Source organism: Haliaeetus leucocephalus, unplaced genomic scaffold (genome assembly GCF_000737465.1).
Source record: "Haliaeetus leucocephalus isolate CR32 unplaced genomic scaffold, Haliaeetus_leucocephalus-4.0 Scaffold702, whole genome shotgun sequence".
NCBI classification, from domain to species: domain Eukaryota; kingdom Metazoa; phylum Chordata; class Aves; order Accipitriformes; family Accipitridae; genus Haliaeetus; species Haliaeetus leucocephalus.
The window spans coordinates 6011865-6029566 of NW_010973138.1; the positions used below are offsets into that span (position 1 = coordinate 6011865).

The 17702-nt window shown below is 36.2% G+C and overlaps 1 protein-coding gene across 6 annotated transcripts in view; it reads right to left on the reverse strand.

The window, feature by feature from the left end:
- Positions 1–17702, reverse strand: part of SON (SON DNA binding protein) — a 39168-nt gene that overhangs the window by 5204 nt on the left and 16262 nt on the right. For 3 of the 6 annotated variants that reach the window (XM_010580388.1, XM_010580386.1, XM_010580387.1), the window contains 6 exons: positions 17509–17669; positions 15035–15175; positions 13035–13223; positions 8624–8734; positions 8113–8229; positions 607–754 (listed from right to left, as the gene is read on the reverse strand). In XM_010580388.1, coding sequence (XP_010578690.1) covers positions 607–754; positions 8113–8229; positions 8624–8734; positions 13035–13223; positions 15035–15175; positions 17509–17669 — 867 coding nt within the window. Of the gene's footprint in view, positions 1–606; positions 755–1492; positions 1574–2331; positions 2450–8112; positions 8230–8623; positions 8735–10493; positions 10676–13034; positions 13224–15034; positions 15176–17508; positions 17670–17702 lie in introns of those variants that run through there. The other 3 variants (XM_010580389.1, XR_775193.1, XM_010580390.1) reach the window with 3 other exon arrangements.

Consider the following 17702-nt stretch of genomic DNA (forward strand, 5'->3'; position numbering starts at 1 on the left):
AAAATGGTTAGAGCTTGTATAGGTATTTCAGGTGGAAAATTTTCATAAACATTCATTCTGGAAACAGAACTCTTGCTGAATATGCTGGTGAGATGGCCAATCATGCATGACAGTCTATTCATGTCAGGACTTCAGCTGAAAGGCAGCAGTAACTCAACTCTGTAGCTTTCACTGCTGTCCTTCACCCCAGTTTAAAACTGATTGAGCTATCCAGTCTTCTACCCTGCCCCATTCCTGCTTCAGCCACTTTCTCTAGACCAACTGCAATGGCTTTTCCACAGCTCATTTCCCTGTCCTTGCCTTCTCCATATATCCAACTGAAGCACATCCCTAGTTTAAGAACCATTGAGAAGCACTTTTAAAAATGGAAGGTGAAGGTTAGGGAAAGTTAAAGAACAGCTGGAAGAGCTCACAGGCATAAGGACAAAGCCTATATACATAATCCAGGGCTTGGAAAACTAGTACCAAAATAATCTACATCATTCTGTTAATTTTTACAGCGAAGCCGTACCCAGAAAAAGCTTACTAGTTTGGAGTTGTTTTGCCCATCTCCAAAACAGACATGAGAAGTTTATACTGCCATAAGACATTGAAGGAAGGGCTTACCTTTTCGATCTGTCTTAAAATCGACCATAATAGGCTCAACGCTGCCTTCTTTGTTTTTTCCAAGCCCTTCTCCTTCTCTCCAGCCCATTTTTCTCATCAGCTGAGCTCCCATTCCTCCAGTTACAGGGGCTGCTCTTAAGAACTGATCCTATCCAGAAAAAGAAAAGTAAAACAAGTCCTAAAGTTAGCACTGGGATTTAAAAAAGTAAGTGGGAGCTTCCAAAATGTTTCTAACAAAAAAATGTTTCTAACAACCTTTCACAGACTCAGTTCAAAAAAATACACCTTAGCTTTATATACATTAACATTTTGTATAAACCAGAATTCACGCAGACACACGAGACACAAATCAATATTTTCAAAAAAGAACAACTTAAGAAAATTCTAATGCAATCCAAAAGTGGCAGGTGACCCATTTCAGACATATGTATTTAATAAAATGATAACCGTCCATTTTTAAACACGCTACTTTGGTTCCAATGCATCTCTTCTCATCTTGTGAAAGGAGGCAGTGTTAACTGTTTAACTGGCAACATGTGTGCCAAGTGTACCTAGTTATTGAACAAAATACAAGCACATTTAGTAATGACATTCACATAGTGTTTAGGCGTATTTTAAATAGAAAAAAAAAGTTTCCCCGTTTTATTATACAGCAGTTGCACATTCAAGTTCTACTCTGAAAATCCACATGAAACATACAGGTTTTTCTTTTCTTTTTTTAAAGGAAAAAAAGGCGCTTAGCCACACAGTTTAGCAGCAGTAGTCTTCACATTCTTTCAAATCATCATTAACATAATAGTTGTTAAATGGTGAAAGCTTATAAACAGAAATTTTAAAAATCTGTTTTGATGTAAAGAACTTTAAAAACTCCTTAAATGTTTACGTACCTAGGCCTCGATGGCCGCAGTGTTGTGAATAGTAGGGCTGGCATTGACCGTGGCAAGAAGGCAGCTACAAGGATTTGACCCTGAAACAAGTTTCCATATAGAGGGGTGAAAGTTCACAGGTTATTCTGTGAACTATCATCTCTCTTCTGCCCCCCCCGCTGACCCAAGTAAGTAAGTCAATCATTTCCATCACAGCAAAAAATTGCTTGCCTTAAAATATACAAGTTTACACACTGGCACTGATAAGTCCATCAGTTATTTCGCATAGTAGGTTAGATGATACAATGCCTAGTATTTTTGTGAAAATTTTACTTACTATCAAAGCAAATTAATAGAACAAAATTTTTTTTCCCCCCTTTATTTTGAGCTGTGCTTGCAAAAGTAAGCGTTTCCCAGATTTGGACAAAGGACTGATAGGTCCTTGGTTTCGATTTGTATGTAAACAAAACCAGAAGTCTTACTTTTGCAGAGACTAAGGATAATATATTTTAAGGGGATTTCGAATTAGCAACTGATACACACTAATGATGCATGTGTGTAATCCCCACTATACATAGTGTTAAAAAATTTAAAAAAAAAAAAAAAATTGCTGAAGATTGTGGCAGGACTTCTCCAAATATTTACCTATTAAACAGTAAATACCTATCAATCATGCAACTGGATGCTGCATTTAATAACAAAGTGGTCCGATGGAAGAGTAGAGAGGCTAAGCGCACCTCTCCGGTTCAACTTTTTTCTGACTGGTGCAGACCATGCAGTGTGTGTGTGTACACAGAGACAATCAGTTTCTTTGATACGAACTGCCTCAATCTATACACCTAGAATGGCTTTTACTTACTTCCATTTTCATCCTCCCCTCTCTTTTCCAGGAACCTCTCATAAGAAAAGGGCAACCATGCCGAGAATGATACAAACCCCAGTCAATGTCACCCTGGGTTCTGATTCCTCTTTTGTACCTGCTTTGCAATGATAGAATTTTCAATATAAACATCTGTTTCATTATCACCACCGTGTATTCAGTTCACAAATGGAAAGAGTGCAATTTCTTGATGAGGTCATTTTAATGTTACACAGCTTTCTCATCACACCTGTAAATGTACTAATTCAGGGGTTAGAAATGATGTAGAAAGGAGAGAACAGAATCAAAATACTGCTTTTCATAGTTAAAAATCAAAGCTCCAAGTTCCTATATAGGAATTACCAGAGCCGGAACAAATTCCAAATACTGCAAATAAAAGGGGTTCTAAATTCCAAAGTGCAGTTTATTAAAAACACAGCTAATTGCGATTCAGAATCCTATCTGGTAATTTTAGTAGGAATTTTTTACACTATGCTGACTCTTAAACGTGTACAACAGAACCAAGCCAACAAGGACTTAGAAACGGAAGCTTTGTTTCATTACAGAATAGCTGTACTTTTAATTCTGGTATCAATATGAAAGGAGCCAGGAGAAGCCTACTTTGATTCAGTTTACTGAAGAAGCAAAGAAGGCCTGCAGCAGGGGGAAGAAGTTCTTCTTTCAGGTTTGTTTGTTTGTTTTTAAATAATAAACTGAATATAAATCTCTCATGTCACCTGTACAATTATACTATCCATAACTTTTTTTTTTAGTAATTTAATGACAGACAACTTCACTCATCCCATGATTTAATAGAGTATGGGTAAAAACTAGTGCTGTGCTTGTAATTATATTTGAAAATGTAAAAATAGTAGAAATGTTAACAAGAGCAGGGAAGCAAGATATAAATTTCTTTTCAGTTTTAAAAATCATAAAAGGCCAAGTCTCACAAAACTATTTAGCAGCTATGTACCCTTGCAGATCTGGCACATAAGGAAGGTAATATATTGAAGAGTATGTAATATAATAAAGCCCCAGGTTTCTAAGTACTTGGTTACTGTTGTTGGAATTAAGTAATTATTTACAAAATAATTGGTCTCTTTCATTCACTAATCTTAATTTGAGTAAGTCTGCCTGAAAATTTAGTATAATTTTTCTCATCTTGTGATTTCTCAATTCCATGAAGGGTCAGCCAAATAAAGCACATTTCCATTCTGCCAGCAGATGGAGACAACTAATAAGCCATATTCTTGTGTCAACACTTTCTTTAAAAAGAAGGCTACATAGTAAAACCTGATCACTTAAGAGGGTTTTTTAGTAATTTTAATTAAACCTATTCCTCTTTTAAAGCTACGTTAGGGCAACAAATTTTGGGGGACATGAATGCCTGAATTAGCATTTAAGAGCTTAAACAAGCAAACACGAAAAAAATCACACCTGAAAGATGATTTTACAGATTTTTTTTCTGAAACACAATACAAGTTGGACAGTCACCGTTGTTTAACTGCAAGAGCTGTCTTTGGGAAAAGGCTAGCATACAGCATTGAACTGAACAATCTATAAAACAGCACCTGCAACATCCAAAATATTAAAGCCATCACTACCTAAAATCTTAAAATACATCATCAGTTTCTGCTCTCTGAAAAGAAAATACCCATTCCTTCTCACGCAATGCTGACATGGCACTAAAACATAAGTTCTGTCAGAAGGAAGGTTTATTTCTTTTGAGCAATAATTTATTAAGCAAAAGACAAAAAAGCCTTAAAGGCACTAGGTGGACAGTTTCAGCTACAGCACAATGGGCTGTCTTAAAGATTACTTTAAGACCACTCCGAAGAATTTCTCTGAGTCATGTATGAGGAACAAGAATCTATCTTTGGCAAAACTTTTGCGTAGTAGCTGAATTTTCCACTTAGTAAACTGGCATTTACAGCAGCAGCCGCCACATTCCTCTCCCTATACAAGAGGAAGAATACCTTTCTGAAGAATTACAAGCCTTCCAAAACTACACTCACAATCAGCTTCAGGATTGCTGTTCACAGCTTTTGCACACAATCAGTAGAAAACAAGCTGAAGATAGCTGGAAAAAAAACATTATGAGGACTGAACAGGGATCCAGTCCAATATAACTAACATACAGCTGATTTGCCTTGCCATGTGGCCTTTATTTCCAGGGAAACGTCATTATGTCATATAATGCAATATAAATACAAGTATTTTGGTAAGTGGCCGTGTTAGAAGGTCAGCAGTCCTTCTGCAAGTGACAAATCACAAGACCTAGTTTTACCTCCATTGTTAGCATGAGCTATGACTGTGGAAGAATGGAAGGAACACTCAAACTTTTCAGAACTTGCTACACAAAGCAGTGCATTCTAATGGCCATATTAAACCTGTGTCTTGTGCTTTATTTAGCACAACTGAATGAAACAGATCCCAAGCATTATCCTGTGCACATAAAATGTTGCAGAAACCCTGTTTTGGAGAGCAAGTTTAAGCTAAAATTAACTGATAAATCCAGAAACAAGGGATGAGGCTGGGAAAGTCTGAGTAAGTAGACCTCAACAGAATTTGCGTGGAAAAAAGTATTTGAGCACTTCCTCTGATTTGACATTTATTCAGCAGCATAGTGTATTTGTAAGAAAAAAAAAAAAGAAAAAAAGAAGCAACTTCCAGAACAAGTCAGTCATTTTGTGAACTGATTACACCAATGATGATAAACCAAAACAGAAACCACTTTTCAAAAGAAAGAGATAATATTGTTCATAAATCTGTTTTAATGATACAAGAAACCTAACAACATATTATTCCTGTATGAATACTGCTCAGAACCTTATGCATGAACATCACAAATTAGCACATTACTTAGAAAAACAAACCATACTTCTAATTGGTATGTCGATCACTCAAGTATGCCACGTTAACCACTTCAGTAACTAATTCCCTCAAAACTTTATTGAGATAAAATTGAAATTGCAGGCGTATTTTGGTTTGAGTACATATTACCTCTCCAGAGTAATTTTTAAAGTACAAAAAAAGAGCTGAAATCCAAGAAATGCAAAGTGAAGACAATACTTATCAAACAAGTTGAGTTCCCCAAATACTTTAATTTTTCTCCCCTCCTGACACCGCTCTTCCGTTTTGTTACATCTGTCTAGTTTTGTGATTATCTCTGTCAAGCACAATGTCTGTACATGTTCTAATTCTTTGTTTAATGATACACAAATAACTAGCTGACATGGGCTCTGTTTCTGCTAAACAGTGCACGTCCACAGGTCCTCTAATGGCAATTGCTTATGGCAATCTCCCAAGCAAAATGCCTTCAGTAAGCATCTTCAGTCAGAAACATGCATTAATTTACACACACAACATACCCCAAGAAATTCCACGGCCCTACTAGCAGATGAAAAATTTAAAATCCCCTAGTATTTTTTAACGTTAAAATGCATTTTCTTAGGACAAAAAAGGGAGTACAAGTCTGACTTCAGTGCTACATTGCATAATTAACAGGAACTAGGTTACACAACTTCAAGTGCCTAAGTAAAATACAACCTGTACTTTGCATTTCATGGTTGGTTCGCATTCGTGTCACTGAGAAAGATAACATGCATTCATAACCCATTATCCCTACTTCACTTTTTTCTGTGGAATCATTCTCTAACCACGGGATGTGACTCCACATCAAACCTAAGTTTTGTGAAGGTTTTCACAGGCCCCACCATTCCTAAAAAAACCCCAACCAAACACCACCAACACCACCCCACCCCCCCCAAAAAAAAAAAAAAAAAAAAAGCCAAAAAACCCCCACAACCCAGGGCAAGTCTTGTGTAGCCCCTAATGCACTTTGTAGAGGGCACATGACTGTAACTACTTGTCATCTCATGAGTTTGATGGCAATGTGCATGCGAATATGGAACCTGGAAAGAGCAAAAGAAGTCAAGCTGAGGAATGCCAGAGCAGGAAAGAGGACTGTGTCCTCATCTTCTTCACCCAACAACTCTTCTTGTTTCCAGTAGCAGCCTCCTTTCTGACAAACCACATGATGCTTGCTAGGGAGGACGCCTACTACTGCAAACCACTACATTTTTACAGCTATGAGGACAGAATTGCTTCTGCCAGCTCGCTCTTACTTCTAGAATCAACAAAATGTTCCAATATGATTCTGCTCCTCACAGCAGTCATGTCCGCAAGCCAGAGACCAGACTCTTCTCATTTTCTCCCTATAAAGCGTTTTGTTGTTTTTCTGTTGTTTTGTTCGTTTGTTTTTTGTTGTTTTTGTTTTTTTTTTTAAAGTAGATCACAGAGTGAAGTTAAAAGACCGAGGGAAAACATACTTGCCTTCTCCACTTGATTTTTGTTAAGTGGACACTCCTGTCACTGTAAGGCACAGAAGACCACCACAGAACCTCAAGAAATGAAAACGGGATGAGAAGAGGAGGCTTGAGAAAGAGATGATCAGAGATGCTCCCTTTCTGTTGCCTTGGGAACCCACTCAAGGTACTGCAGAAAGGGAGAGCCCTCCTAGGCTTGCTGATCTCTTTCACAAGCCTCATGGTAGAAAAGCTCTCCTTTTCTCACCAATGCATCCCTGCTGAGTGCTTTATATTTCTAAGTTGCTCTGTCAGGGACAATTATTCTAACCAAAGCCAACAATTCGTTACAATTTCAAAAGTTAGTAATTGTTAAAATAAGACTTTATCATCTACGCTCTGTATTAATACTGGTAAGAGCCCACAACATTCCCGTCTAGCAAGTAACTTCAATCTCTTGTGTTGCCTGGCTCTCTGTATTGCTTGGCTATATAAAGTGGAAAAAGAAGTTAGTGAATCTTGACAAAAATGTTACTATTTTTAGGATGTTATAATCCCAGACTTTTGTGTTCAGTTTATACCAAGTTTTATGGAAAACTCTACCTAAGCCTCAAATCTAACCTACTAGTTTTGAAGTTTGTCTTAACACTGCGTTCTGGAAGGATAAGCAGATACAGCGTATATTCAACTACATTACTTGTAAGACTGACCGCCATAACTTATTATTCTTTTTGCCTGAAAGGTGGATATTGCTTGAATTCCTCAGTTCTACTTCTCAAAAGAGAACCAGTTCAGTATTCATTTTCAAAGATGAAGCATGAATTATTAAACTTATAAAACGCATGTATGTATGACGCACCACACCCCAAAAATAAGCCAGTATTACTCTGCAGTAAGAAATAACTATTTCACTGTAGGATGACATTAAGCTTATTAACCCAACTGCAACTCCTGGTTTAATACTCCAAATCTTTGGCTCCCAGAAAACCCTGGTGATACAAATAGAGGCAAAGTAGTAATCAGATAGAACCAAGACAAACAAAATGGCAGTTTGGGACTTGGTTCACTGAAGTTGATGCCAAAACATCGCTGACTGCAGTAACATCAGGATCAAACCTTGCCTGATCTGTCCCAAACCCATAAAGTAGTGATGGACCTACCGCTGCAACCATACCAATATCACGAATGTAATTTCAGTGTAAGGTGACAGTATATATGAACCAATCTGACTCAAATACCAGACGCACACACCTTATTGAAGTACTCTGTGTCATGAGCAACACCTTAATGCACAACAAAGTGGACAGAGCAGCAGCAAGTATCTAAACTGATCAAAGACAATGATTTAACACAACCTGTTGTATGTGACACATGCATTACCATAGGTTTTTAAGACACATTTTTTGCATTTTCTGATACTTCCACTGCTATTTAAAATGTGATAGTTAGACAAATATGTCTGCATAACTTCTACCTTTCTAATCCATGCTTGGGGACCACTGTTGGTCAGCTCATCTGAGGACAGTATCTGTGCTCCAGTACTTCCTGTGAACTGGCCAGGTATGGAGTTTGATTGAGCCCAGGCGTCAATCTACAAAATAAAAGTCAAATATAAGACCAAAATAAAAATTTGCACATTTTTCCTTTGCAATTCTCTGCTGCTTCTCAATAATTTTCGTAATGATTCCTCACTTATGTTTAGTGCTGTGTTCATAAACACTCATTTGTAAGCAGACGCTCCAAAAAGCTGAGCATCTTTGTACGTTAACCCTAAAGCCTAAGCTCAAAGTCTAGCAAGTTCATGGTTTGCTCATCCTCAAAATCAGTGTTATGAAATGCAAAATAAAGGTAAATTTTTTAACCATTTGCCCATAAACTGGGCTTCCAAAAACCTGTACTTAAATACATAAGAAAAATCAGCTGGTATGAAGGGTAAACATTTACTTTTAAGTTCATCAATATGCTGATGAAAAAGTGCAACATACCTGTTCCTGTGCACGATTTAACATGCACATGGCCTCTAAATCAAATGTGTTTTCATTAAGCCTTTTCTGAGCCACTGCTCGATCATTCATAGCTGTAGTTATGTCCACACCCTAGGAAGAAAAAGATTATTTTTAAACATACATCAAAACACAATAATATCCATTTGATCTGGAAAAAGCTGTTGTAGAATAAATGCCACAAATACTACAAAGTTGTTTTACACACTGACTAGATGGTTTGATATATAAATAGGCAATGCGAAAAAAATCCTGGTACTACTTGTTAAGTATATACAATATGGGCTTTCCCTAAACAAATACAAAATCTGAAGTTCAAGTAGAACACCCTGATAATTTAATATCACCTGTATATACAAAATATCAAAAATAATTATTTTTAGAGAACTATTTTGGTCACAAAAATTCTGGTGTATCATACTTTAATAGAGAAACATATTATTGTTCAATCGAATCTTATTAACCAACAAAATTAAATGTAATTTACCTAAGATTTTTCTTTTTTAAAAAAAGCCTTCATACAGAGCTGTTCACATGAGCTTGCTACTGTTAACTCACACTAAAACTTCAAGTTGTATGTATAAAAAAATTACAGCAAGAATCACATTTATTCCATTAACTTTAGTGTTTCAAATCTTTATCTTCAACCTAAAACAGACTTGCATAAAAGTAAAACCAGACTGGTAGCTCATAAAATTGACGGTTTTGGAATGGATTATTTAGATCTGTGCTCCTGAACTAGAATGAAATTTAAAGAAAAATAAATTTGAAACTCTCTCACACATACTTATCAGGATAATTTGTGTAAAAATATGGAGCAAATGAAGAAGCTCAATGCAAACCTCTACTCTATGTGCAAAGCAATCAAGAGAGAAATCCAAAACATTGGGGATAGAGAGATGTAACAAATTATGGCTAGTATACAGCTCTTTTGTAAAATTACTTGTGCCTTGTTCTTCTGATGATGTGCATTTTATGGATCATTCTACTTTGAAAGGAGAAAAAGAACAGTGCTCAGAGACAAGTGAAATTTCTTTGGAGACGAGCATGTGAAGGAGACTGAAAGGGCTGGAACTGTTTGAAGCACAGAAGAAACCCAATAATCAAAAGACCAGGTGGCATACAGAAATAAAAGTAACTTGATGGGTTTGTGTTTTTGTTTTTAAATTTGTATTACAAAAAGACTTGTATCTTTTGTTAGTCACTATGTCATAACCTTAGCCTTTCACACATTGTACTAGAATAAAGGGCCAGTAGAAGAAACTGAAACCAATTTAAAATTGACTCTGCCGAACAGAAAAATACAGTTAATCCACAAAATCCCTGTCACAGGAACCCAGTCAAGAATTTAGTAAATATTGAAAAACAGCAAGAGACAGACACGAATGTCTACAATTGCATAAAATGGAGTAATTATTTTTGTACTCAGGCTATTAAATCATATTTTAAGATGGGGGATTTTTTTTACTGTTTAGGACAAAAAGTATTTCCATTGGGAAGATCATTACTGAAACATCTGGTACTGATGAAGACAGACTTAAAATCCCAGAAGTCCTATGTATCTATGAAACCGACTTCAGTGTCTGTTTATTGCCCCAGCTGACAAAAACACAGATCATAAACAAGGCACAAGAAGAATTAAAACATTTTCTAACACCTAGCATGACTGTCACCTATGTAAAAGAATGCCTGCTTACAATATACACTTTCTTGAGTTAGTAAGTTTCCCTTACATAGTTAAAATAATTCTTTGTTTGTGAAACTGGTTCAGGAGATAAATAAAAGTTATTCTACTCACCAAAAGCTTCAATCCAGCAATACACATAGGCATGCAAGTAGTCCACTGAAACCACATTGGGACCACTCACATACTTAAACATACATGTGTACTTTAGTGCTTTACCGGACTGGGGCCTACTAGTAGATACCCTGGTTAGTTAGAATTCCCATACACTTTCCCCACATGGTCAGTCACCATTTTGGAGACCATCATGGCTTTGTATTATGTCAAGACACTCGATGGCAGCTTTGGATCTTGAAAAAAAAAATATCTCTGCTTGAAGTATGAAAAGTTGTTATTATTTAGTCAAGTAAAACAGTTTCAAGTTCAGCATGCTATTCTCCATAAGAGTTCTGCCTTTCCAATCCTGACTTTTAATAACATTTTCCCCACAGACACAAATCACAAATATTGAAGCAAGAAGGAAGAGGCTAACAATAGAAAGAAGGCATCTTTGACATACTTCATAGGTCCACCGATACACCAAATGCATTTACTACATTTTTAGACCACGACGGCTTCTCTGCATAATAGTCACCTGTGTATACTCCAAACTTAAATACAGCACTTCAACTCTATACTTTCAGACTTTCAAATACAGCTTCTTTCTCATAGATTTCTCTGGCTTCTAGAGACATGCTGATACTTCAGATTACACAAGACTTTTTCCTCCATCTCCTTCAACCACAAACAACTATATTAAGAGCATGATGTTTCATTATAAAACAATTCATAATATATTATCAGGGCCATTTCAGACTGCTTATTCCTGCAACTAATTCTGTGACTTGAATAAAAACATAACAATAAAAACCAATTACTTATCTTTTAATATCAATATAGACTTGCATCGGAATTGTCACAATCAGATTTCAAAGTTAGCAACAATGAATGGAGGTTAAGTCATTATGTCAAACTTCCTGAGGATCCAAGCACACTCCCCCACTACCCTACTCCAACAGCAAGGGAGCTTATCTGGCTTATTTTGCTCAAAGGAAGCCATTTCATCCACAAAGAGCCTTCATGTGCATTTAAAAATTAAGCAGAGAAGCACTCTGTTACCTTTCAGACTCCCTGGAGAAACACACAGGGATTCTCCTACTACAAGAGTATTCCTGTATTTCAAAATAAGGATTGCCAAACCCAAAGGGATAGTAAGCTCTGCTGTCAGCTAACGACCCTTGAAATCACCCTTAACACAAACCAAGTTAAGGTAATGCAAATAAAAATATTTATTTACAAAATATAAAAACAGACAACATTGTTACAAGCATTTATAAAGATACATGTGACAGAAAGGAAAGAAAGGTATATTTAATATATTTACTCCAATGTCAATTTTTAAGGCCTCTTCTACATAATCAATACACAAACCATCAGTGCTTCGCTAACCCAATTTGTCAGACACAAGCCTAGCATCGTTGACAACCTGGATGCAGACATCTACAAAACTCGCCTGAACTATGAGCATATCATTAACCATTTGAAGGACAAGACTTTTTACCACCTGGTAAAAACATGGCCAAATGTTGGTATACAATGTTTCTATACTCTGGACTTTTTACATATACACTAGTGACTAGGAATGACATTCTGCACAAACATTTCAGAATGTTTCTCTTATTAGTGGTTCATGACAAAGACCAAACAGCAGTTACCATCTACACTCAGGGAACAATTAATTGAGTGCCTGATCGTCAAACTCTTGAGGTATACCATGAAAATGTCTGTTGAATGACTTACATTCACTGTGCTTTTGGTGCTGTAAGAGACACAGAAGAAAATACCTTCTGTGCTTCAGGAAGTGGAGTACAATCTTAGTTCTTGAAAAACAAAATGCACCAAGTGGTAAGATTGTTTCATCAGAAAGTGATGCCAAGTCTTTTTTTATTTGCTTTGAAAGGTAGGAGAACAAGTCTTCAGGTGGAGTGACGTTAACATTAACTTGAAAAAATTTACATCTGCCTTAAATATTTAATTTACTTTATTACAAAACCCCCACAAAATATCCTTTTGAAGACATTTCAAGGGGAAAAACATTTGCTTTTTTTGTATAATAAACAAAAAAAACAATTAGATTTTCCTTTGGAAGGCCATATGGAAGACAACTATGTAAGAAAACATGACTGTAAAGCTAAAAAATTAGCAGATGCATCCAGATGAAATAGCAATTTTAGAAACTACTTTCAAATCTATTTTTAATGGATTACATTTCAATGCAATGTTATTGCTCTAATATTGGTAGGACAATTTTAATTATTATTAAATTGTAAAAGTCTCAACTTAGTCTATTAACCTCTGCAGGAAACTGGACAAGAAACTTACTTTTCATCTTCAAGCAAAAGTTTAAATTTTGAGACAAAGAAGTCACTAGCTGACGAAAGCACACAGTATGACTACAGGTTGCTTTCATCACTGCCCATGTGAGCATGGCGACCAAATTTGAAGACCACAGCAGTTCAGATAATTAGCTTATTGAAGTGTTAAACACTACTTATGTGGTTTTTGGTTTGTTTTTTTTTTTTTTCCCCCCACAGACTGCAATTTGACACCAGACTGACCAGGTAACGGTTTTGGTTTTCTTATATGATACGCTTTCCTTCCCTTCCTTACCTCAATGGATGGTTTGGGGAAAACATCATCCTTGCTTTCTTCTTTGCCCTTTTCAACTGGAACCCATTCTCCATAGACACTATCTGCTTCTTTTTTCCTATGTTGAGACCCAGATGAAACAGGAAATTCCTTTGACAGGCTGACCTGATTTTTTGGTTGTGGTGGTGGTGCTGGTTTTATGCTGGGAGTCTTAAAGAAATAAAATTAGAAGAAGTTAAAACTTGAAAACACAACATGTCTTTGAGAAATTATTTATTGCATACACTTGGTATTAAGTTTTCATAAACAGTCATCCTTCTTACTAATCAAACCGAAAGCCTTTATAACAAATAATTTTAGCACAGCCCTAAAACCACACAAGTCAGCAACAAATTGCAGTGTAAGAGAAGATGAAACAGCTAGAAGCTAAAATCATTTAAATCAGCTTCAGCAGCCAAAAATATGCAAAACCTCACTCTCACAATTAACCTCCCTGCTTTCCCTGCACCCCATCATAAAGAGAACAATCTTAACCTGCCACACATGCATTTTGTAATGGAAAGATCCAAAATAAAAATCCTGAGCAGCAAAAAACATTGGCTGCGATATCCACATGATGATAAAAAGTTCTACATTACTATATACAGAGAAAGCAGTTTTCAACATTTTGGTTTCTAGTTTTTCATTATTTTTTAATAGCAGCATGAATCTCACAGAAATTAAGTCTATGAGCTTGTTTTCCTTAGAAAGTATTGCAAATATATTACAAGTCCACAGAAATCTCTGACAGGTTCCTCTTCTAAGAGGCAAACAGGGCTCAGACATCTCACAATATTGGGCAAACTCCTACTGTCAAAGGAACACGGATGGGAATGCTAGTAGGACTAGAATCCAGAAAGAATGGAAAGAATGACACAAAAGGGTCAAAACAGTGGAAAACAAGCAAAGCAGCCCATAACCACTAAAGAACATTCCTTTTTAGAGCCTGTATGGAACCCCAAGGTTTCTTGAGTTTTGTTGTACCACTTTCTAACAGTACAACATAGAGTATAAATCTATTTCTACTTTACACCTTATGTAAATATGTATTCCTGCTTACTTTATGTACGCCACAAGCTATATATATTTGTATATAAAAATATAAATGCTATTTATATTTTCACTTAGCATATTAATACTTTTATAGTACTTTATACCCTGCAAAATCAGAGCCGCTTTTATGGGCACAAAAAAACCCCCAGATAATTAAAAAAAAAAAAAAAACCAAAACCCTACATAAATTCTAATCCATGCTTCACAGCATAGGAATCCCAGGTGCATTTAAAGAAATGCTCCCTCATTTTATTCCTTCCAACATGCTCATCCCCAGAAAGTGTCAACACAAGCTCTGACAGTCAAAAGCAGTCCCCCAAGGAGGGGTTTAATGGGACATTTAGACACACCCCCTTAGTAACAGGCAACAACAGTGATCCTCAGTCTTAACACAGCATTTACTCCTCCACTGGCTAACCTGAAAACTAGCAGAACTTTCTTCTCCTTTAGCGAACACTTGAGATCTACCAAAGAAGCAGACATACAAGATTTGGAGTCTGCACAAAGCTGATGGCATCATCTTATTTGGAACACCTCAAAACACTTTTAGAATTCCGCTAGGGGGGTTTTGTTTGTGTTTTAAATAAAAACAATGCTGTTCAAAAAGCTTTCCCAATTCCAATGCTGTTTGTAAATTCAGACTGATATTTTTACAATGAAAATGTGAAGTAACATTGATCCTCTTTATGTTATTTAAGCTTGAAAAGCTGCAAAGACATTAATGAAAAAAAAAAAACCAGTTTCAATCCAATTATGGGATCTACCACAATTTCATGGACTGCAGGTAAGCCTTATTGTAGCAAGAGTACTTTTAACAACAATCCCAGTGCAATTTGATGAAGATTATCAATCCCTATTTAATTTCTGTAAAATTACCTGCATTAAAAATAACCACAATTTAAAATATTGAAAATTAAAGAAGTACTCACACTTAAATTGAAAAAAATAGGTTTGGGTTCACTGAGCTTAAAAGGATGATTATAGAAAGGACGTTCTTCCTCCTCTTCATCAGAAACATGAGGTTTGTTCACTATCACATCATCTGTGCTTTGAGCAATCTTCTTGCATTTCTAAAAAAGGAAAAAAAAAAAAAAAAAAAGAAAAAAAGGGTCACAACAGCTTTGAATAAACCTGGACTTTCAACCAAAACATACAAAAAGAACATTTTTACAAAAAAGTGTTTTTCTTTTCTAAAGTAGGAGGTATGAAATGAGAAAATCTTTTAGCAATGTCATGTACTTCTGATATTTTACGCATATTATCAAACACCTACCCAGGTTTGCTAGGTACTCATGCAGCAAGTAATTACACAGACATAATATTTCAGCAGCATACTATAAAACTTGCTACACAGTGCTAGTTGAAGAATGCGTGTCTAAGGCTGCAAACATTCCAGAGTAGGAACTCACTGGTTGTTTGGCATCCCACATAACTAGCATATTGCAATCTGATAGAAACTTCAGTGTAACTCACAAAACTACTACACAGGAAAACCTAAGAATTAATAGCTACTAATTCTAAATTCCACTGGTAGTGCAGGGACCTAGTCAGAAGCAATGGCTCCAGAAGATCTCAGATCTCTTCTGAAATATTTTGACATTGGCCAGGTATGCAAGACATCCCCATTTTATATTAAACAGAAGCTGAATATAAAACATACAGGTGCTATGGGGATACTGCAGTCAAAAGAGAAGAGAGCCTCCAGGGAAAGAAAAAAGAAAAAAAAAAAAAAAAAGAGAGACATTCTAGAGAGGCTATAATTTTATGATGAAAAACTCTCTACTGATCATGGTTATCTGCACCAAGTGTTTACCAGTAGCAACTGTAACTTAGTCAGTCCAAAATGCATTTGAGAACATTATAGTCTATGATCATCCTTCTATTATGTCCCAATTGATGAAAAGTTCATTCATTAAAGACTTACAAGTCATTAGAGGACATAATATTTGAGGAAATAATATTGGCAAAGTGAAGCCATCATCTGATTTGATTCTAGTTCAAGTTCATACCATTGTAAGTCACATCTGTTTGATGACCTGACTGTTGGCATATAAGGAGCAAACAGGCAGCTCCATCACTAAAAATCAAGACATACTGATGGCACTGTTCTCATCAGTCCTTATAAAAAAAAAAAAAAAAGACAAAAAAGACTCCTGCACTCTCCTACGCCAAGACATCTCCAAACAATGACTGAAGCACATTCTTTAGGCAACAGGAAAAGCCTGCACTATTTGGAAAGCTAATCAACAAAATGTGTTATCTATAGTTATTAGTTGGCTCCCAACTAATTGGAAGCAGTTTGTCCAGTTTGCAAGTTACACTGCAGAGAGAAAAGACAACACAGCTAGCTTTGCAAGAAGCTGAACAGGCTCTGGAAGGGTTTTCCACTTGGGCACACTACCATATGATGATGGCCTGGACTTCTTCTGTGGCCGATTTTGATTCAACAGAACTGGAACATCATCCAACAGATTCCCACAGTTGGAATGGGCAAGGAAGGGGCAGGTTTGGGGCGTCTACATTAGCACTAGCTACACTGGATCTTGGTCAGGTTACATGAAGAACCACTTAAAATGTTTGCACAGCGTATCTGCACAATCTCAGCTTTTTTACTAACAAGTACTTCTGCTTCCACTATCCTACACACAACTAAGAGATTACTTTTCAGCAATTTGACATTGCTTAATTTCAGATGTTATTTCCATAAGCAGGTATTTCAGAACTGTCACACTGATGATGCAATTAAAAACAAAACACCAAAACAAACACCCACACCACTTTTTTTTTTCCATTCCAAATTTTCTCTAGTTTCTGGAGAAAAAAAAAACATAGGGGGAAATTAGCAAATTGAACAAGGTGACATTACTACAGTAAAAGAACAAGTAGCAATTTTTTTCCCAGAATCAGAACAAAAACATCCCATTTGTAGACTTGAACTGCAACGGGATAGAATTGCAACGATTCTCTACAAGTATCTTGAAGAGTGCATATTAAAATATATAAAACTATGTGAAGTGGGCACTACATTTTTAATCCAGAGATAACATTTAACAATGTGAAATTCACTAACAAATATAAGAACATACATAACAATTAACACCAGAACCAAAAACTAGAAATAAAAGCTTTGGTTTTTATTAACAGGACTGCAAGGAGAACTACCAATTTGTACAGAATCAGAACAGAATCAAAACCAAAAAAAGGCAAAATAATTTGATTTAATGCATTTTCATGGAATTAAAAAGCCTGTTTTCATGACTTAAAAAAAAAACTGTGTAGAGAATAAGGGCTCAAACCACAAGCCAGCTTACACGCTAACCAAGCACACAGAACGACAGCTTGCCTAGAAGTCACAAAAACCCAAACTGCTTATTTCAGGCTTGATACTGTTCTTTTCGCTTACCTCAGTGAGCTCCTTCAGTGTATCTCTTGATGACTTCTGATTGGCTTTGTCGTCTTTCTTTTGAGATAACAAAGGCATCAGGCTTGGTGGTAAGGGAACACCAGACTTAGCACACATGGCGGCTGCATTAGCTTTGGCTATTTCAAGTAGCTGGGCCTTGTCTAAAAAAAATTTTTTTTTTTTTTTTTAAGAAA